The 23461-nt window shown below is 41.9% G+C and overlaps 1 protein-coding gene across 2 annotated transcripts in view; it reads right to left on the bottom strand.

The window, feature by feature from the left end:
- Positions 1-23461, bottom strand: part of PLD2 (phospholipase D2) — a 120514-nt gene that overhangs the window by 29728 nt on the left and 67325 nt on the right. For both annotated transcript variants that reach the window (XM_089689345.1, XM_089689346.1), the window contains exons 8-12: positions 21122-21214; positions 13665-13817; positions 8593-8742; positions 6750-6833; positions 6215-6293 (exon numbers count right to left, since the gene is read on the bottom strand). In XM_089689345.1, the coding sequence (XP_089545471.1) occupies positions 6215-6293; positions 6750-6833; positions 8593-8742; positions 13665-13817; positions 21122-21214 (559 nt within the window). The remainder of the gene's footprint in view (positions 1-6214; positions 6294-6749; positions 6834-8592; positions 8743-13664; positions 13818-21121; positions 21215-23461) is intronic.

Below are 23461 nucleotides of genomic sequence, written 5' to 3'. Positions count from 1 at the left end.
AAAAAAAATGATATATATATAAGATAAAATATACACACAATACACACACATACAAAACGCACCTTGAAGGTTCTGAGGCCACATGGAGAAAGGGGTTCTGGTCAGATGAGACTAAAATGGAATGATTTGGCCTCAACACTAAATTATATGTCTGGAGGAAATCCAATCCAGCTCACCATCCAAATCCTACCATTCCTACAGTACAGCATGGAGGGGGGAATATCCTGTTATGGGGGTCTCTCTACAGCAGGGACTGGAGCACTTTCTCAGGATAGAAGGAAAAATGGATGGGACAAAATGGAGAAAAATCTGCTGCCCTCTGCCAGAAAGTTGTCCATGGGTAGAAGGTTTACCTTCCAACATGACAATGAGCCAAAGTACACAGCAAATATGACCCCCCAGTGGTTGGAGGAGAAAATGGTGAATGTCCTTGCATGACCTAGTCAGACTTAAAGCCCATTGAAAATCTGTGGGATGACTTGAAGACTGCAGTCACCACCAAATGTAACTTAACTTGACATCCCAACAGACTAAAGGATAGAATTAAAGCAAAAGGGGGTTCAACAAAATACTGACACAAGGGGGTGATCCTTTTTCCAACTCAGTGATGCGGTTTTTGACTTTTTTTTCCTATACATTTCTGACATGTTGGTGTTATATCTTTCACTTGGATGTTATATGTTGTAAATACAGCTGGATAAAACAAAAACTGTGTCTGTCTTGATGTCACCCACTGTGTGCGTGTGTATATATATATATATTGTAAAGCGCCGAGCAAACTGTTGGTGCCATATAAATCCTGTATAATAATAATATATAAATCCTGTATAATAATAATATATAAATCCTGTATAATAATAATAATATATAAATCCTGTATAATAATAATATATAAATCCTGCATAATAATAATAATATATAAATCCTGTATAATAATATATATAAATCCTGTATAATAATAATATATAAATCCTGCATAATAATAATATATAAATCCTGTATAATAATATATAAATCCTGCATAATAATAATAATATATAAATCCTGTATAATAATATATATAAATCCTGTATTATAATTAGAGATGAGCGAATTATTCAAAAATTCGATTCGGCTGATTCGCCGAATTTGCGGGAAAAATTCGATTCGATGCGAATTTATTCACCGCGAATTTAACTCATTAAAAGGGTTTCTAGGCTTCAGAGAGCCTTTATATTAGTGCAGAACACTGTACCTTTAATTTAAATGCCCTTGGAGTCTGCTGGGGAAGAGAAATAATACTGTCAGTCAGTATGACATGCAGATGAGTGCCGTCGATCTTAGAATCACCGCACACTTCACTCATTTGGGCAGTCACGGGGCACGACGAAGAAGAAGAAGAAGAAGAAGAATGAAAAGAAGAAGAATGAAAAGAAGAAGAAGAATGAAAAGAAGAATGAAAAGAAGAATGAGATGAAAAGAAGAAGAAGAAGAAGAAGAATGAAAAGAAGAAGAAGAAGAAGAATGAAAAGAAGAATGAAAAGAAGAAGAATGAGAAGAAGAATGAGAAGAAGAATGAAAAGAAGAATGAAAAGAAGAATGAAAAGAAGAAGAAGAATGAAAAGAAGAAGAAGAAGAATGAAAAGAAGAATGAAAAGAAGAAGAAGAAGAAGAATGAAAAGAAGAGGAAGAAGAGGAATGAAAAGAAGAATGAAAAGAAGAAGAAGAAGAATGAAAAGAAGAAGAAGAAGAATGAAAAGAAGAAGAAGAAGAATGAAAAGAAGAAGAAGAAGAAGAATGAAAAGAAGAAGAAGAATGAAAAGAAGAATGAAAAGAAGAAGAAGAATGAAAAGAAGAAGAAGAAGAATGAAAAGAAGAAGAAGAAGAATGAAAAGAAGAATGAAAAGAAGAAGAAGAATGAAAAGAAGAAGAATGAAAAGAAGAATGAGAAGAAGAATGAAAAGAAGAATGAGAAGAATGAAAAGAAGAATGAAAAGAAGAAGAAGAAGAAGAATGAAAAGAAGAAGAAGAAGAAGAATGAAAAGAAGAATGAAAAGAAGAAGAAGAATGAAAAGAAGAAGAAGAGGAATGAAAAGAAGAATGAAAAGAAGAATGAAAAGAAGAAGAAGAAGAAGAATGAAAAGAAGAAGAAGAAGAAGAGGAATGAAAAGAAGAATGAAAAGAAGAAGAAGAAGAATGAAAAGAAGAAGAAGAAGAATGAAAAGAAGAAGAAGAAGAATGAAAAGAAGAAGAAGAAGAATGAAAAGAAGAAGAAGAAGAATGAAAAGAAGAATGAGAAGAAGAATGAAAAGAAGAATGAGAAGAAGAATGAAAAGAAGAATGAGAAGAAGAATGAAAAGAAGAATGAAAAGAAGAAGAAGAAGAATGAAAAGAAGAAGAAGAAGAATGAAAAGAAGAAGAAGAATGAAAAGAAGAAGAAGAAGAAGAATGAAAAGAAGAATGAAAAGAAGAAGAAGAAGAATGAAAAGAAGAAGAAGAATGAAAAGAAGGAGAAGAATGAAAAGAAGAAGAAGAATGAAAAGAAGAAAAAGAAGAAGAATGAAAAGAAGATTGAAAAGAAGAAGAAGAATGAAAAGAAGAAGAAGAAGAATGAAAAGAAGAATGAAAAGAAGAAGAAGAAGAATGAAAAGAAGAAGAAGAAGAATGAAAAGAAGAAGAAGAAGAAGAAGAATGAAAAGAAGAATGAAAAGAAGAATGAAAAGAAGAATGAGAAGAAGAATGAGAAGAAGAATGAAAAGAAGAATGAGAAGAATGAAAAGAAGAAGAAGAAGAATGAAAAGAAGAATGAAAAGAAGAAGAAGAATGAAAAGAAGAAGAAGAAGAATGAAAAGAAGAATGAAAAGAAGAAGAAGAAGAAGAATGAAAAGAAGAAGAAGAATGAAAAGAATGAAAAGAAGAAGAATGAAAAGAAGAAGAAGAATGAAAAGAAGAATGAAAATAAGAAGAAGAATGAAAAGAAGAAGAAGAAGAATGAAAAGAAGAATGAAAAGAAGAAGAAGAAGAATGAAAAGAAGAAGAAGAAGAATGAAAAGAAGAAGAAGAAGAAGAATGACAAGAAGAATGAAAAGAAGAAGAAGAATGAAAAGAAGAAGAAGAAGAATGAAAAGAAGAATGAAAAGAAGAAGAAGAATGAAAAGAAGAATGAAAAGAAGAAGAAGAAGAATGAAAAGAAGAAGAAGAAGAAGAATGAAAAGAAGAATGAAAATAAGAAGAAGAAGAATGAAAAGAAGAAGAAGAAAAATGAAAAGAAGAAGAAGAATGAAAAGAAGAATGAAAAGAAGAAGAAGAAGAATGAAAAGAAGAAGAAGAATGAAAATAAGAAGAAGAAGAATGAAAAGAAGAAGAAGAAGAATGAAAAGAAGAATGAGAAGAATGAAAAGAAGAAGAAGAAGAATGAAAAGAAGAATGAAAATAAGAAGAATGAAAAGAAGAAGAAGAAGAATGAAAAGAAGAATGAAAAGAAGAAGAAGAAGAAGAAGAAGAATGAGAAGAAGAAGAATGAAAAGAAGAAGAAGAAGAATGAAAAGAAGAAGAAGAATGAAAAGAAGAATGAAAAGAAGAAGAAGAATGAATGAAAAGAAGAAGAAGAATGAAAAGAAGAATGAAAAGAAGAAGTAGAAGAATGAAAAGAAGAAGAAGAAGAAGAAGAATGAAAAGAAGAAGAAGAATGAAAAGAAGAAGAAGAATGAAAAGAAGAAGAAGAATGAAAAGAAGAAGAATGAAAAGAAGAATTAAAAGAAGAAGAAGAAGAAGAAGAATGAAAAGAAGAAGAAGAATGAAAAGAAGAAGTATTCCAGTACAGCAAAAAGTGTATCTGCAGAGAGCTCCGCTATTTCTGACAGTTCTCTGACAGTTCCTTCACATTTACAGCGGTTGAAACATTGTATCTATTTATTTCCGAATAAAAACATCTGTATCCTAAATGGAAACAAATAGATACAATGTTTCAACCGCTGTAAATGAACTGTCAGAACTGTCAGAAATAGCGGAGCTCTCTGCAGTGACACTTTTGCCGGCTGATCGGGGAAAATTCGATTTGTGCACCCGAAGTTTGCTAAAATTCGGATTCGATGCGAATCGAATTTTTCCTGATATTCGAAACAAATTCCACTTCGCCAAATTCGATTCGCTCATCTCTAATTATAATAATAATATATAAATCCTGTATAATAATAATATATATAAATCCTGTATAATAATAATAATATATATAAATCCTGTATAATAATAATATATATAAATCCTGTATTATAATAATAATAATATATAAATCCTGTATAATAATAATAATAATACATACATATACACACATACATACATACATATACACACAAACACACACACATACATACATATATGTGCAACTAAAAAACACACATATATACTGTTTTAGTTGGCAAATGGTTTCTAAGGCTACATGCACATGGATGCACTCAGCCATAGACGTGCCATGTTCAGGAGATTATGCCATAAGGGTAAATGTCGATGCTGAAGTACATCAGCATTTTTCATGAGTACAGGGTCATACAACCATCCACTTCTATGGCCGGCTGTACACCCAACCAGTGAATTTTTTTACGCTAGGCATATTGTCTGAGTACTGTACCTCTTTGTGCATGAGGCCTACTTCTGTTTGGCGACAATGGTGATTAGTATACAATTGCTGTTCTCTACCATCAAAAAAGTGTCACCTGCTCACTTATTGTGTTGCAAGTGGGCATCATCGCATTTGGTGGGGTCTCTCCCTTCCCCGTAAATCCACCTCCACACTGCATTGGAGGTTTGAATCTAATTAACCTCTTGCCGACCGCGCATAGCCGAATGACGGCTTCACCGCGGCTGGCCAGTTCTGAGTGGACGTCATATGACGTCCTCCCAGAACGAGCTCTCCTGCGCGCCCCAGGGGGCGCGCACCCGGCGATCTCCGTGATCGCTGTGTCCTACGGACACAGCTGATCACGTGATGTGGTGAAAGGCCGATCCCACCTACCTTTTACCACGTGATCAGCGGTGTCCAATGACACGCTGATCACAGGGAAATGCAAGTGCCGGTTCTCGGCTGCACTTTCCTCACGCTGTCAGATCGTGAGGAAAGTACTGCCGAGAACCGGCAGTTGTCAGAGCGGGGATCGGCACCGATCATCAGGGCACTGATGATCAGTGCCCTGATGATCGGTGCCCAGCAGTGACACCCGCAAGTTCCGCCCAGCAGTGCGCCCACTAGCCCCGCCCACCCGTTCCCAGCAGTGCCCCCACCTGTGCCCAGCAGTGCCCCCACCTGTGCCCAGCAGTGCACCCACCTGTGCCACTCTGCAGTGCCACCTACCTGTGCCCAGAAGTGCCACTTACATGTGCCCAGCAGTGCCACCCACCTGTGCCCACCCACCTGTGCCCACCAGTGCCACCCACCTGTGCCCACCAGTGCTGCCCACCAGTGCCACCCACCAGTGCAGCCCAGCAGTGCTGCCAGTCAGTGCCACCAGTCAGTGCCCAGGGGTTGTGCCAGTCAGTGCCGCCAGTCAGTGCCCAGAAGTGATGCCAGTCAGTGCCGTCTATCAGTACCCATCATCAGTGTCACCTATCAGTGCCGCCTATCAGTGCTGCTTATCAGTGCCGCCTATCCGTGACCCCTAATTAGTGCTGTCTATCAGTGCCGCCTATCCGTGCCACCTCATTAGTACTGCCTATCAGTGCCCTTTAGTGCTGCCTATCAGTGCCCATCAGTGCCGCCTATCAGTGCCCATCAGTGCCGCCTCATCAACGCAAATCAGTGAAGGAGAAAAAATACCTGTTTGAAAAATTTTATAAAAGAAACAAACTTTTTTTTTTTTCAAATTTTTTGCACTTTTTTTAATTTATAGCGCAAAAAGTAAAGCGCCCAGTGGCGATTAAATACCACCAAAAGAAAGCTCTATTTGTGAGAAAAAAATGATCAAAATTTCATATGGGTACAATGTTGCATGACCGCGCAATTGTCAATCAAAGTGCGGCAACGCTGAAAGCTGAAAATTGGCCTGGTAAGGAAGGGGGTATAAGTGCCTGGTAGGCAAGTGGTTGGTGGGAATTCACATAGTTTATATGTCACACAATCTGCCCTAATCAGAAAGTATCAGAAAGATCACAAAGTATTTCACAAACACAGGAAGGTATCGGGAGCAGAGATGGGGATAAAAAAAAAACAAAAAAAAAAAAACGACAATCACCGAGGACTCACCGCCTTATGCTTCAGGATGATGTCCAGCCTCCAGTTGTCATCCAGCGCTGGCCTCTTCAGGTGGACCTCCGGGCTGAGCCTGCATGGAGAAGACAAGACAGTGGGACTGTAGGAGGAACTATATGTAAAAAGAATTACAGAAAGAGAACCTCCATCCACAGCCGTATTTGGTTCAAGCTTTCTCCTTTTTCTTTTGAACAGCTGTACCAGATACTTGGAGTCTGATGGATGGTAACGGGCAGGGCGGACTGACAACTCATGGGGCCCCCGGGCAATAGGGGATCATGGGGCCCCTGTGTCCTCGCCCTCAAACCACACCCAAAAAAAGCCTATGAAAAGTACCAGGGGCATCTCATGGGGCCCCCTACTGATCCTGGGCCCTCGGGTAGTGCCCGAGTTCCCAAATGGTCAGTCTTCCCCTGGTAAGGGGCAAAAAGGGCACTTTCCCCAATCCTTAAAATTACAGAAACAAACTTGGTCCAGAACATTTTGCAGAAATGCCAGAGACATCCTTGACATCAAAACTTCAACTTACCACCAGTCGGTGATGAAAATCTCCTCCCGCGCCTGCATCAAAGCTTCAGCCACCGCCTCAAAATAAGTAGAACCATTAACGAACCTGAAGAAGAGAGATACAGGGTAAAGTCAGAATCAGTACATTGACAATAAATAGAATGTCAGGCAGCTCTTCAGCCTAGAAGTTCTAGTGTCCTAGGTTCAGTCCACCCCCAGGGCTTTATCTGCATGGAGTTTGCATGTTCAGTAATGGTAGGTTACTCTTCCTCCAGTCTCAATTCAAGTCTATAGTCAGAGGTTTGTTGACAGACTTTCACTGAGGGTGGAAGTGGTGCTTAGATCAAATACATTTAAAGCTCATCTTAAGTTGAGTTTCCCCACGCCTCTGAGTGGCAGCCACCTACCAAAATACTTACCTTCAGCTCTGCTCCTGAGGTAGTCTTTGTGCACCCTGTCTGGCACCAAAGAGCAAGCTGAACAGAGAAAGACGTGTTTGGAGTACCCAGCTCCTGTGCCCGGCCTATTCATTCCTTTGACTTGTGGTGGCCCCGAGCTAACCAGGAGTACGGCTCCAGGCACAGGTTTGAATGGGCCAAGTTTCATGAGCAGGGCACACACGGGACTTCTGTAACCTCTACCCACCCGGCCTATGGCCAAATGGCAGCCAGCAAAAACACTCACCTTTCCAGGTGGACGCCATATGGCGTCCTTACAGGCATGCGCAGTTTTCGTGCCTGCAGAGCTGCGCAGTGGCGCGATCTGTCACCGGCCGTGTACCTCAGACACGGGCGATGACAGATCTGAGTACCAGCCCCGTTGCCGGTACCATGTGACCTGCTGTGACCAATCACAGCAGGTCACATGACAGTTGTATACAATGGATGGCTTCATTCATGCCATCCATTGTATACTAGTGTGTCTAGCTGTGAATGGTCACAGCGATCACATGCACAAGCTGGGCCAATCACAGCCCAGCTGTGTCATGTGATTAGCCGTGGCCAAATCACAGCTAAGCTTATTATTGTATTAGCTTAGTGGGGGGGGGTCTCCAGCAGCCCTCCCTCCTGATGGGACTGTCTGATGATACCTTTGTGTCTCTTGTTGCTAAGTGCAGATTGCCCCGCCCTGTGTAATTATGCAGGGAGGGGGGATTGTCCCCTGAGTGTATATATCTTGTATCTGTGTTAAAATAAACTAGTCTACTTTCTGAATGACTTCAAGATTGGTGTCCTCTAGTCTTGTATGGTCAGCTGTGGTGTCTGTGGTCGGTGTTCGGACGGGGAAGTGGTAGTCTAACGGAAGTACTCACCTGCAGTCTGGGTCGGTTCTATTACAACGCGTGTCCACCAGAATGGGTGCAGCTTACGCGTTTCAAGGGTGATGCCCTCTTCCTCAGAGCTCTGGAGGAGGAGGGCATCACCCTTGAAACTCGTTAGCTGCATATGACATCATTCCTTTTGTGAGCATATTGGAATATTCCAGTAATGCACTAGCCTGGTGCCCCTTCTTCTTATGTTTGTTTTTCGTACTGGATTTCCCCGGATTGAAGAGGGTAGCAAGGCATTAGTGCTTACAGGGGTGGTCTATATTGGTGGAGACCTGAAATGGTCAAGTTGGAATATTTGGTCCCTCTGAGCCCCATGAGGGCTGCCTTACCTGTATTGCAGACTTTGAATTTTATGATCTGTTTGTTTTTACAAAAGGTTTTTGGTAGCAACCAGCTGCAGAACATTCAGTCATTTCTAACGTATCATGGAAGCATAAAAGGAAGCAGTTCATTGGCTGCTATGGGCAACAAAGATATTTTTCTTAGGAAACAAAATGTTATGAGGTTGGGTGTGATACATATGAAGCGTCCTCACCACTTCACTTGTGTCCTCTCCCGCACGGGCGCATGGGATTCAAACCGATGTGTGCTCAAGAAGTCCTTCCCATGTTCCTCGGCGATCTGGTTTATCTGCTGCCCCCACCACTGAGCCTGTCGGTAGCCGCTGCATTTTAAGACCAACGACCTGCAAGATTTACAGAAATGTGTGAAAAATGGAATGGTTGTTTGGAGTACTACAAAGCTTATGTGCCCAGGTCTGTACACTGGCTGTGCCCATTATGAGGGGTTTCCACCATCCCTGTGCGGAGTTCCTGGGTCTGTACACTGGCTGTGCCCATTATGAGCGGTTTCCACCATCCCTGTGCCGAGTTCCTAGGTCTGTACACTTGCTGTGCCCATTATGAGGGCTTCCCACCATCCCTGTGCTGAGTTCCCAGGTCTATACACCAGCTGCTGTCACCATTATGAGGGGTTTCCACCATCCCTGTGCTGAGTTCTTGGGTCTTTACACCCAATGTGCCCATTATGAGGGGTTCTCACCATCCCTGTGGCGAGCTCCCAGGTCTGTACACCTGCTTTGCCCACTATGAGGGATTCCCACTATTCTTGTGTGGTTCCCACCATCCCTGTGCTGAATTCCTGGGTCTTTACACCTGATGTGCTCATTATGAGGGGTTCCCACCATCCCTGTGCTGAGTTTCCGGGTCTTTACACCTGCTGTGCCCATTATGAGGGGTTCCCACCATCCCTGTGCTGAGTTCCCGGGTGTGTACACCCGCTGTGCCCATTATGAGTGGTTCCCACCATCCTTGTGCTGAGTTCCCGTGTCTTTACACCCGCTGTGCCCATTATGAGGGGTTCCCACCATCCCTGTGCTGAGTTTCCAGGTCTGTACACCCGCTATGACCATTATGAGGGGTTCCCACCATCCCTGTGCTGAGTTCCCGGGTCTGTACGCCCATTGTGCCCATTATGAGGGGTCCCCACCATTCCTGTGGTGAGCTCACAGGTCTGCACACCTGCCATGCCCACTATGAGGTGTTCCTACTATTCCTGTGTGGTTCCCACCATCCCTGTGCTGAATTCCCGGGTCTTTACATCTGATGTGCTCATTGTGAGGGGTTCCCACCATCCCTGTGCCGAGTTCCCGGGTCTGTACACCCAATGTGCCCATTATGAGGGGTTCCCACCATCCCTGTGCTGAGTTCACGGTTCTGTACACCCGCTATGCCCATTATGAGGGGTTTCCACTATCCCTGTGCCAAGTTCACAGTTCTGTACACCCGCTGTGCTCATTATGAGGGGTTCCCACCATCACTGTGCCGAGTTCCCAGGTCTGTACACCTGCTGTGCCCATTATGAGGGGTTCCCACCATCCCTGTGCTGAGTTCCCGGGTCTGTACACTTGCTGTGCCCACTATGAGGGGTTCCCACCATCCCTGTGCCGAGTTCCCGGGTCTGCACACCCGCTGTGCCCATTATGAGGGGGTTCCCACCATCCCTGTGCTGAGTTTCTGGGTCTGTACACCCGCTGTGCCCATTATGAGGGGTTCCCACCATCCTTGAGACAAAAAAAGAAACAAGAAAATAAAATAAACGAGAAAAGAAAAAAGAAAGAAAAGAAAAATAGAAAAAAGAAAAGAAATGAGAAGAGAGAAGTAAAGAAAGAAAAGAAAAGAAGAGAAAAAGAGAAACAGAAAGAAAAGGCTGCATGGAGTATGCAAGGTTTTGTTTGTAAGGTGAGAAGGGGTGGACAGTTTCCCAACATAAACATCAGAGGACTCCGGGCAGCAAAGCTCAGCCAGCCCAGCAGACTTGGCAGCCATAGAGAGAACGGAAAGAGAGGAATGGGATCCTCCAGAGATCTGCCGGCAGGAAGTCTTCATGGAATCCGAATGGTTCTGCAATGTTAATGTGTGATTACTTCAAGTTACTTTTTACCTTTTCTGTTCCTTTTTCTTCCCCCCTTTGTGGTCAAATCCAGTTTCCCCAATAATCCCCAGACTGCTGTTACCTTTTTTTGTGTTTTTATAATAATAATAGTTGATATTGCAATTATTATTATTATTTATTTTATTGAATAATCTCATTCAGATTCACCGACCCGATCCTATTCCCCGAGGTAAGGAAACTGTACATATAATTGTGCTCTCCTCCAATCCTAGTATAGCGGGTGTATTGTCCTACTAATAATGCGCAGCCTGGACAGAGACCTTCGTATTGCAGCAAAGGGGACAAAAAACATGGAAGGAACAGAGTCCTCCAGCAGAGCAGAGTATTTCAGGAGAGGAGAGTTATAGAGGAAGGAGAGGAGTCCTCCAGCAGTGCAGAGTATTTCAGGAGAGGAGAGTTATAGAGGAAGGAGCGGAGTCCTCCAGCAGAGCAGAGTATTTCAGGAGAGGAGAGTTATAGAGGAAGGAGCGGAGTCCTCCAGCAGAGCAGAGTATTTCAGGAGAGGAGAGTTATACAGGAAGGAACAGAGTCCTCCAGCAGTGCAGAGTATTTCAGGAGAGGAGAGCTATAGAGGAAGGAGCGGAGTCCTCCAGCAGAGCAGAGTATTTCAGGAGAGGAGAGTTATAGAGGAAGGAGCAGAGTCCTCCAGCAGTGTAGAGTATTTCAGGAGAGGAGTTATAGAGGAAGGAGCGGAGTCCTCCAGCAGTGCAGAGTATTTCAGGAGAGGAGAGTTATAGAGGAAGGAGCGGAGTCCTCCAGCAGCGCAGAGTATTTCAGGAGAGGAGAGTTATAGAGGAAGGAGCGGAGTCCTCCAGCAGAGCAGAGTATTTTAGGAGAGGAGAGTTATAGAGGAAGGAGAGGAGTCCTCCAGCAGCGCAGAGTATTTCAGGAGAGGAGAGTTATAGAGGAAGGAGCGGAGTCCTCCAGCAGCGCAGAGTATTTCAGGAGAGGAGAGTTATAGAGGAAGGAGAGGAGTCCTCCAGCAGCGCAGAGTATTTCAGGAGAGGAGAGTTATAGAGGAAGGAGAGGAGTCCTCCAGCAGCGCAGAGTATTTCAGGAGAGGAGAGTTATAGAGGAAGGAGAGGAGTCCTCCAGCAGTGCAGAGTATTTCAGGAGAGGAGAGCTATAGAGGAAGGAGCGGAGTCCTCCAGCAGTGCAGAGTATTTCAGGAGAGGAGAGCTATAGAGGAAGGAGCGGAGTCCTCCGGCAGAGCAGAGTATTTCAGGAGAGGAGAGTTATAGAGGAAGGAGCGGAGTCCTCCAGCAGCGCAGAATATTTCAGGAGAGGAGAGCTATAGAGGAAGGAGCGGAGTCCTCCGGCAGAGCAGAGTATTTCAGGAGAGGAGAGTTATAGAGGAAGGAGCGGAGTCCTCCAGCAGTGCAGAGTATTTCAGGAGAGGAGTTATAAAGGAAGGAGCGGAGTCCTCCAGCAGTGCAGAGTATTTCAGGAGAGGAGTTATAAAGGAAGGAGCGGAGTCCTCCAGCAGTGCAGAGTATTTCAGGAGAGGAGTTATAGAGGAAGGAGCGGAGTCCTCCAGCAGAGCAGAGTATTTCAGGAGAGGAGAGTTATAGAGGAAGGAGCGGAGTCCTCCAGCAGAGCAGAGTATTTCAGGAGAGGAGAGTTATACAGGAAGGAGCGGAGTCCTCCAGCAGTGCAGAGTATTTCAGGAGAGGAGAGTTATAGAGGAAGGAGCGGAGTCCTCCAGCAGCGCAGAGTATTTCAGGAGAGGAGGGTTATAGAGGAAGGAGCGGAGTCCTCCAGCAGAGCAGAGTATTTCAGGAGAGGAGTTATAGAGGAAGGAGCGGAGTCCTCCGGCAGTGCAGAGTATTTCAGGAGAGGAGAGTTATAGAGGAAGGAGCGGAGTCCTCCGGCAGAGCAGAGTATTTCAGGAGAGGAGAGTTATAGAGGAAGGAGCGGAGTCCTCCAGCAGCGCAGAGTATTTCAGGAGAGGAGAGTTATAGAGGAAGGAGCGGAGTCCTCCGGCAGAGCAGAGTATTTCAGGAGAGGAGTTATAGAGGAAGGAGCGGAGTCCTCCAGCAGTGCAGAGTATTTCAGGAGAGGAGAGTTATAGAGGAAGGAGCGGAGTCCTCCAGCAGTGCAGAGTATTTCAGGAGAGGAGAGTTATAGAGGAAGGAGCGGAGTCCTCCAGCAGTGCAGAGTATTTCAGGAGAGGAGAGTTATAGAGGAAGGAGCGGAGTCCTCCAGCAGTGCAGAGTATTTCAGGAGAGGAGAGCTATAGAGGAAGGAGCGGAGTCCTCCAGCAGCGCAGAGTATTTCAGGAGAGGAGTTATAGAGGAAGGAGCGGAGTCCTCCAGCAGCGCAGAGTATTTCAGGAGAGGAGTTATAGAGGAAGGAGCAGAGTCCTCCAGCAGCGCAGAGTATTTCAGGAGAGGAGAGTTATAGAGGAAGGAGCGGAGTCCTCCAGCAGAGCAGAGTATTTTAGGAGTAGAGAGTTATAGAGGAAGGAGCGGAGTCCTCCAGCAGTGCAGAGTATTTCAGGAGAGGAGTTATAGAGGAAGGAGTGGAGTCCTCCAGCAATGCAGAGTATTTCAGGAGAGGAGAGTTATAGAGGAAGGAGCGGAGTCCTCCAGCAGTGCAGAGTATTTCAGGAGAGGAGTTATAGAGGAAGGAGCAGAGTCCTCCGGCAGTGCAGAGTATTTCAGGAGAGGAGAGTTATAGAGGAAGGAGCGGAGTCCTCCAGCAGTGCAGAGTATTTCAGGAGAGGAGTTATAGAGGAAGGAGCGGAGTCCTCCAGCAGTGCAGAGTATTTCAGGAGAGGAGAGTTATAGAGGAAGGAGCGGAGTCCTCCAGCAGCGCAGAGTATTTCAGGAGAGGAGAGTTACAGAGGAAGGAGCGGAGTCCTCCGGCAGCGCAGAGTATTTCAGGAGAGGAGAGTCATAGAGGAAGGAGCGGAGTCCTCCAGCAGCGCAGAGTATTTCAGGAGAGGAGAGTTATAGAGGAAGGAGCGGAGTCCTCCAGCAGCGCAGAGTATTTCAGGAGAGGAGCGCTATAGAGGAAGGAGCGGAGTCCTCCAGCAGAGCAGAGTATTTCAGGATGTTAAATGATCTTTTACAGGACAGTGTTCCCACTTTTGATCCCACACAATAAAGACAAGACCCATGTTATGGCCATAGAAGGACGGTCCCCTCTTACCTGGAGTAATTCTCTACCCGGACGCCGTATTTGGTCTCGGTGTGTTTTTTTCCTACTTGCGTTTGGAATTCCGGGTCGAAGAGCAGCACAAAGGAGATTTCCCCAGAATCTGGTTTCAAGTACAGAAGAAAAGAATCTTTCACCACCAGCCACCTAGACAAAGAAAAATATTCCATTCACATTACAGCTGCAGAAATATTCTCTACATCACAAACACGGAGGAGGACAACTTCAAGAGGTGGACAAGTGGAATGTCTCTACTGCTCTGCTCACCATGCGTGCTGGAGACATACCTGATCATATGGGGCTCCTAGCAGGGGCGTGACTACGATTCATGGGGCCCCATATAGAAATATTAATGGGGGCCCCCAGTGACCTTTCTCTGAGACACTCGGCAATGTCAGTTAGGATAACAGTCTGATTGATCTCCTGACATGTCTACATCATGGACCAGCAGCAGGAGAGCAGCCAGCATAGTCAGCACATTACTAGGGGCTGGTGTGGAGGATAGAAGCTGCCGGGGAAGAGCAGCAGCGCCGGGAATTCACTTTTAACCCCAGTTCTTCAACCAGCTACTCAGGAGCTCACCACCATTTGTCAACATAAACTGATCGTTGTCAGATATAATATCTGATATACAATCTTCGGGCTACGGTGTAAAGTCCTCTATTTACCACCCCAGCCAGAAGCTGCTGAACGTCATGGCATACCAGTCAGTGAGAGAAACAAATAACATACACATGTGGTAGGGTTGTGATTGTCAGGAACAGCAGATTTTATTTTGGGTTGTTTTTTTAGCCAGTTTTCCTTTAATAATGAAAAATAAATCAGGGGATATTCATTCTAACGATCGGAACCCGGGACTCCTGATTCCTGGTTACATGATCGCTGTGATAGCCTCTGATTGGCTATCACAGTGATCAGTCACTGTACAGCCAGGTCCCCTTGTGGTTTTTTTTTCCTCTCTATGAATGGAGCAGAGAGATACATTGTATTATTATTATACAGGATTTATAAATTATTATTATTATTATTATTATTGTTATACAGGATTTATATATTATTATTATACAGGATTTATATATTATTATTATACAGGATTTATATATTATTATACAGAATTTATATATTATTATTATTATTATACAGGATTTATATATTATTATTATACAGAATTTATATATTATTATTATTATTGTTATACAGGATTTATATATTATTATTATACAGGATTTATATATTATTATACAGAATTTATATATTATTATTATTATTATACAGGATTTATATATTATTATTATACAGGATTTATATATTATTATTATACAGGATTTATATATTATTATTATACAGAATTTATATATTATTATTATTATACAGGATTTATATATTATTATTATACAGGATTTATATATATTATACGGGATTTATATATTATTATACAGGATTTATATATTATTATTATTATTATTATTGTTATACAGGATTTATATATTATTATTATACAGGATTTATATATTATTATACAGAATTTATATATTATTATTATATTATTATTATACAGGATTTATTATTATTATTATTATACAGGATTTATATATTATTATTATACAGGATTTATATATTATTATTATTATTATTGTTATACAGGATTTATATATTATTATTATACAGGATTTATATATTATTATACAGAATTTATATATTATTATTATATTATTATTATTATACAGGATTTATATATTATTATTATACAGGATTTATATACTATTATTATACAGGATTTATATATTATACAGGATTTATATATTATACAGAATTTATATATTATACAGAATTTATATATTATTATTATACAGGATTTATATATTATACAGCATTTATATATATTATTATTATTATACAGGATTTATATATTATTATTATTGTTATACAGGATTTATATATTATTATTATTATACAGGATTTATATATTATTATTATACAGGATTTATATTATTATTATTGTTATACAGGATTTATATATTATTATTATTATTATACAGGATTTATATATTATTATTATACAGGATTTATATATTATTATAATACAGGATTTATATTATTATACAGGATTTATATATTATTATTATTATACAGGATTTATATGGCGCCAACAGTTTGCTCAGCGCTTTACAATATAACGGGAGACAATACAGCAACAATACAAGAGGGATAGGAGGGCCCTGATCCTGGGAGCTTACTATCTAAGATCTCCCTAACTCCTGGCATAGAGGGGGAAAAAAAACTTTGTAAAAAAAAATATAAATAAATAAATATTAAAGAAAAAAAAGAAATAATACCTAGATCAAGGTTTGATCTAGTTCAGTGCCAGGGTAAGTGTTTGGGTCAAGGTCAGGGTCAAAGGTCACGGTAAAAAAGGTCAGGGTCAAAAGTCAGGATTTAAAAAAAAAAAAAAAATTGGGGCAGTTTTCCTTTAATAATGAAAAATAAATCAGGGGATATTCATTCTAACGATCGGAACCCGGGACTCCCGATTCCGGGTCACATGATTGCTGTGATAGCCTCTGATTGGCTATCACAGTGATCAGTCACTGTACAGCCTGGCCCCCTTTTTTTGTAAAAAAAAAAAGATACATAAATATTAAAAAGAAAATCAAAAAATAAAGAAAAAAATACCTAGATCAAGGTTTGATCTAGTTCAGTGCCAGGGTAAGTGTTTGTGTCAAGGTCAGGGTCAGGGTCAAAGGGCAAGATAAAAAAAAAAGTCAGGGTCAAAGGTCAGGATTTAAAAAAAATGGTGTCAGTGTGTTTTCGGTAAAAAAAACAAAATACAAGAAAAAAGAAAATGTGCACTATTGTTTTATAGTATTTGGGTCATGTTCAAAAGGTCAAAGTCAGTATTTTCAGGGGCAGGATTTCATTTTTTTTTCTTTATTAGTATCAGTGTCGGTGTGTTTTAGGTAGGATAAAAAAAAAGAAAGATGTGTACTATTGTTTCTGGGCTGTACTACGGGTACAAACAACAAATAACATACACATATATGGTATCCCTGCGATCGTCAAGAGCTGGAAATTTTATTTTGGGTTGCTCTTTGGTGGTAGGTTATGATAGTAACAAGAAACACACACCTAAATAAAAAAAAAGATTTTTTTTTTTACTATTTAGGGACAGTTTTCCGTTGTTAATAAAAAAAAATCAGGAGATATCATTACCATTTACCACCAAATGAAAGCCCAGTTTGTCCTGAAAAATCGCGGTATAATCCACCCGGATGTACAAAGTAGTTGTGATGATATGTACGGTTTTACTAACACAGGTCAAAGTTGTAAAATTGTGCTTAGGCATTAGGATTTGTTTTCCCCTCAGGCGTGAAGGGGTTAAGGACGAGCATTGTGGCCAATGTTGAATTCATCTTTAAAAAGCTTAGTTTATGGTTAACCGTTCTTTCTATGTGCTTCGGATTTAATAAAAGTTTGTTTTAAACCCCAATAAAAGTCAGCAGGCAGAATGTTTCCACTACTTCGGTGCCCTGCCTTACTTTTATTATTGGCACTTCTTCCTTTCTACAGGTTGGTGGGTTTACAACTCCCTGCGAAGAGACATCAGTGCTGTAAAAGTTCATAGTAAATCCTCACAAAGGTCAATAGGATCATAAAACAAAAGGCTCGAAAAGCCAAAAACTTTTAGATGGTATAGGGATCTGCTTTTTCAGGTCATCACTGCTTTCTGGTCTCCCAGAGGACATCCCCCCCCCCCCTCTATTTGTCTTGGGGCCAAGCTCGGGAAGAAAGAGCGTGGGCCTGGGTTCACATACATGTGGTTTGGTACATCGCATGTGATTCGCACAGGAACCGCACCGTATTCCAATGCAAATCACATGCGAATTGTGTGCGGTGCGATCGGAGCCGTACATTTTGTATGGCTCTAATTGCACCGCACCAAAAAGGTGTAGGACCTTTTTTTTGGTCCACACCAGAATCGGGTCGCATTGGTATTCACACCTATGTGATACGATTCTGCACATTGCACCGCGTTTCAGGGTGTTGTTAACTTAACCACAGTGCAGGGTCAGGTGGCCATTTATAAATGTCCTCCCCGCACCCTGCTTGTGCGCGCTCCCTGGGATCCGGTGCACGCTGTGTCCTCTGGACACAGTGGAACACCGATCGTTGTACGGGACCTCTGTGTGAGGTCCGGATCATGTGATCACTGATTGGCCAATCAGTGATCACATGCAGAGTAGTAAGTAAGATGTCACTTCTGACATCATTGCTTACTACGTGTGAAATCTGTGAATGATCACAGAGGTCACATGGTACAGGGCTATTCACAACAGCCCTGTACCATGTGACAAGCTGTGACCAATCACAGCTCACACAGTATTTCTCAATGGCTGCAAGAATGCAGCCAGAGAGAATGAGAAATGATTGCTTTTACAGCCTTTATGGATGTAAAAGCAATCAGTGTAAGAAAAAAAAAACACAGTGGAACACCGATCGTTGGATCGTTGTCAATTGTGACATCATTGCTTACTACGTGTGAAATCTGTGAATGATCACACAGATCACATGGTACAGGGCTATTCACAACAGCCTTGCACCATGTGACAAGCTGTGACCAATCACAGCTCACACAGTATTTTTCAATGGCTGCAAGAATGCAGCTAGAGAGAAGGAGAAATGATTGCTTTTACAGCCTTTATGGATGTAAAAGCAATCAGTGTATAAAAAAACAAAATAAATCTTCATAACCCCCCACAAGTAGTACAGTGTCACTATGGTAACACTGTACTGCTAGGGTGACAGTATGTAAAAAAAAAAAAAATAATAATAATATAAAAAAATAAAACAATGTACAAATAAAATTAGAAAAATTATAATTTTTGGTTATAAACTAATTTTGGTTATTTTTTTTGCTAAACAGATAACTGAATAAATTTTGGCCAAGATTTATGAAGAAAGATTATTTATTTGCAAAAATGTTATAAGAAAAACACTTTTTTCAAAATGTTTGAACTTTTTCATTTAAATAGCAAAAAAAAAAAAAAAAATCCCAGTGGTGAATAAATACCACCAAAATAAAATTGTATCTGTCTCAAAAAAAATGCTAAAAAATTCATATGGGTACAGTGTTGCATGACCGCGCAATTGTCATTCAAAGTGTGTTGGCGCTGAAAGCTGAAAATTGGCCTGGACAGGAAGGGGGGGAAAGTGTCCGGACATGAAGTGGTTAACATACACACCCGCAGCGGTTCGCATGAACGGGGTGCGATTCTGATGCGGAGCGGAATTCGTACAGAAAACGCTGCAAGTTCCTCACCACATCAGTGTGAACCCGGACTAAAGGGAAATGTAGAATTTTATAACTAGAACAAGAGGCAAGGGGATGCTCTTCCAGTGACAACTGTCCAAAAGGGTACTTTTGGATTCATTTTACTTCCTGTTGCATCTTCAAGACAAGAAGTGAATGGATGAAAGGAATGTTTATTGTGGGGGGAAACTTCTGATCCGGGCCGTTTGGATGATTCCTGTTATCATTACGATTTAAAAAAGGAGCCAAACAACAATGTGATAATAAATGGCTTTGTGTGAGAACTATCCTTACATAAAAGACAGTTGTTTGGCATGATCGGTCATATTTTCAATATAAGTGCCAAATTTCACGATTTCTGCCAGGGGAGGCAAACTGTTGAGTGAAACTGTGCAAGCAGAGCAAGCTGTCCAGGAAAAGCAACAGCGACGGGTTGGGACTAACCATACCTCTATCAGAGGGGGTGGAAGAGTTGCAGCAACTGATGTATACAGCAGGGCCGGATCTAACCTATCTGGTCTGGGGGTGCAGTAAAAATAAACTCAGGGGGCGTAGTGCCAACACTGTGTGAGAGTCACATAGTGTCAGGACCTGGGAAACAATAGTATGTATTAGGATGACACAGGACCTGTCCTCCTTATATCAGATGTCCCTATCAGAACCCCCTTTAAATTAGGAGTCCTCATCAGAGTCCCCCCTTTACATTGGGTTCTAATCAGCTTGCCACCTTACATCAGGTGTCCCCATCAGAGTGCATCAATCAGAGTTCCATCTACATCAATTGTCCCCAGCAGAGTGTCAACTTACATCAAGGGCCCCATCATAGTGCCCCCTTACATCAGGGTCTCCATCAATGTGCCCCCTTACATCGGGTGTCCCCATCAAAGTGCCCCCTTACATCAGAATCCCCATCAGAGTGCCCCTTACAACAGGGTCCCCATCGTACACCAGGTGTCCCATCAAAGTGACCCCGTACATCAGGTGTCTCCAAAAGAGTACCCCATTAGATCAAGTGTCTCTATCAAAGTGCCCCCTTACATCAGGTGTCCCCATCAAAGTGCCCCCGTACACCAGGAGTCCTATCAAAGTGCCCCCTTACATCAGGTGTCTCCAAAAGAGTACCCCATTAAATCAGATGTCTCCATCAAAGTGCCCCCCTTACATCAGGTGTCCCCATCAAAGTGCCCCCTTTTATCAGGTGTCTCCATCAAAGTGCCCCCCTTACATCAGGTGTCCCCATCAAAGTGCCCCCGTATATCAGGTGTCCCCATCAAAGTGACCCCTTACATCAGGTGTTCCCATCAAAGTGCCTCCTTACATCAGGGTCCCCATCGTACATCAGGTGTCTCATTAGAGTGCCCCCTTACATCAGGTGTCTCCAAAAGAGTACCCCATTAGATCAGGTGTCTCCATCAAAGTGCCCCCTTACATCAGGTGTCCCCATCAAAGTGCCCCCTTACATCAGGTGTCCCCATCAAAGTGCCCCCTTACATCAGGTGTCCCCATCAAAGTGCCCCCTTACATCAGGTGTCCCATCAGAGTACCCCCTTACATCAGAATCCCCATCAGAGTGCCCCCTTACATCAGAGTTTCCATCAGAGTGCTCCCTTAAATCAGGTGTTCCATCAAAGTGCCCTTTTACATCAATTGTCCCCAACAGAGTGGCCCCTTACATATGATCATCGTAATCAGAGTGCCCCCTTATATCAGGTGTCCCCATCAGTGTGCCCCCCTTATATGGATTAGTGCCATCAGAATGCCTACTTACATGAAATGTCTGCATCAGACTGGCTCATGGATTAGTGGATGCACTTTCAGAGACCTGGGGGGGCACAGCTAAAATCTGGGTGGGCATAGCGCACCCCAGCACCCCCCTAGATCTGGCCCTGGTATACAGTATGTCATAAAAACCAAAAAAAAAATTACCGTAAATGTGGGAAGCTGACTGTTGTAAGTACCCCTGTATATATTATATTTTGTCCCAACTCCTGTTGGTGTCACTTTTTACTTTTTTGCAGTTGTGGTGTTTTCTGGACAGTGTAGGTGATTCATAGACAAATGTCACTCAATTCCCGAAACCGTTTTTATGGGAAGAATAAAAAAAAAAAAAAAAATCAGGGTTTCGCCTGTTAACCTAACTGACCTCTTAGACCAGCGGTAGCAGAACTGATGGTGGCCAGCGCAGTTGAAACCTTGAATCCGGTGTCCTCCCGACCTCTTCAGTATGAAACCTTCCCTGCAAAAAGTGGATAAAACGCAGTCAGAGATACAGGGCCACCTACCAACCATAACTAGAACAAAACATCAGCACTAATGGTGAACAGGAACCTCAAGGCTTTTAGAGAAAGGATCTTAAATAGTGCTCCTCTTCCAATCTCATCAGAGAGAAGAAACCGCCCATGAGGAACTCTGCAATGTATAGGTCCTGCTGCCCTCTTCAGAGAGGGGAGATCCTTACTCTATGTAGCTGAAACAAAGACAAAGAGAGAGGGCGCACCAACCTATAGCAATAATAATAAGGCACTAGGCTAGTACACCCTCTCTCATTGCCTTTGTTTCAGCAATGTACCAACCAATCAGAAATCACTTTTCAAATAAAAGATTTTCTAATTGTAGCCCTACCCCCGCAGGAGCCGCTGTTCATTTGGGCCTATTTCCTCCACTCACAGAATACCCAGACACAAGGCATGTTCAGCTTTCCTCCTTTGGCTCAAGAATCAGTCTAGGCAGGTTTCTTTATGGGTTTTTTATTAGGAACAGGATCTGGGATAGGGATGCCCGCATGGAAGAAAAATATATATGAAATACATATTAAAAATATTCTTCCCAAATATATTGACAAATATTTGAAATGCTACAGTTTTGGCCATATTCAATATATTTCAAAATACATTTCAATAATATATATACTGTGTGTATATATATATATATATATATATATATATATATATATATATATATCTCATGTTGAAATGCGTTTTTATTACAAAATATATAAAAAATATTTTTAAAAATACATTTTAAATATACTGTATGTCTTTAAAAATAAAAATTTAAATTTTTGGAATGCATTTACAAATATTTGTAAAAATATGTTAAAATAACTTTTATATGTTAAAAAAAAAATCTGAAGAAAATATTTAAAAAATATATTTTTTTCTTTAAATATTTTTCACATATCTTGTAATATATAAAAAATGCATTTCAACATGCAGTATATATATATATATATATATATATATATATTTATATTGAATATGGCCATAATTGTAGCATTTCAAATATATATCAATATATTTGGAAAGAATATTTTTAAAATATATTCCAAATATATTTTTCTTCCATATGGGTGGGGAGCATGGGATACCCCAAATCTGTAGAACTTTAGGACTCCTAGGCTTCTGGCTGCTCTGTACAAAATTGCAGGCCGTCTCAGGCTGCACTGTATCCTCTTGGCTGAGCACACTTTAGCACAGTGATCTCCAAACTGCGGCCTGAGGGCCAGATGTGAAGGTACCAAATGTGACCCTTTGCTTGCCTTTATCCTGCCCTTAGGGCACTTTTGCTTCCATTGATACAGGACACTATTTTGCCAACCGACAACAATGGGGAACCATTTTTTACCACTGACACCAACAGTGGGGCAGTATTCCTCCCAAAAGTTCCAACGGTTGGGCACTATTCCTCCACCTAATACGAAATGTGGTGAGGTCTACTCCTACTGATGCCTGCCGCTGGCCACAGTCTGGCCCCCTAAAGTCTGAAGGACAATAAACTGGCCCCTTGGTTAGAAAGTTTGGAGACCCCTGCTTTAGCAGTGTGGCAGGCTCCAAGCAGTCTTGCATACCTCCAGGCTGCATTGCACTTACTTATGAGATAACCCACCCCACAGCCACTTCTCTCTATAGCAGATCAAGTACTCACTCTCCAGAATGTTTGGGTTTCCTACACCAACTGGCTCTGCTCAGTCTCTAGACCAGGCTCTCTCTGGTAGGTGCCTCAGCTAAGCCTAGCTGAGACCTTGAGGTCTTCAAAAAGGCACCATCGACTTCATCTCTTCTCTTTCTCTCTGCCCCAGAGGCAGAACCTCTGGACAGAGGTCTCCTCTGGACCCTGGAACTCTATACCTTGCTCTCGGGCCTCAAAATATTTATGGGCTCTCACTCCACCTACTAGGCACACCTCCCCAGGGACTGGCCAGAGCTGCATAAATATTCAGACTGCCTGTTCTGCTCTCACTCCCACTATACTTCTAGAAGTCTCTAGAAGACAGGGGGAATAGCAGAACTGAACAGCCCTGAGTAATTAACCCCAGCCCCACTGTGTACAGAGGAGCAACTAATTTTGCCTAGCAGTCTACTCTGAACTAGGATGGTGCTACACAATCAAAAGGATGTCAGATGGAGGATGGCAATGGGCCCATCCAGGGAGCGAATCTGCAGAGTATGGCCAGCTTAACCCCAGCCATTTGTTTCCCATTTTG

The sequence above is a fragment of the Staurois parvus genome, unplaced genomic scaffold (assembly GCF_062004578.1).
Source record: "Staurois parvus isolate SC_StPar_1 unplaced genomic scaffold, SC_StPar_1.0 ptg000470l, whole genome shotgun sequence".
Lineage (NCBI taxonomy): Eukaryota > Metazoa > Chordata > Amphibia > Anura > Ranidae > Staurois > Staurois parvus.
The sequence above is the reverse complement of the archived record's forward strand: the minus strand, read 5'-3'. Positions and strand labels throughout refer to the sequence as shown.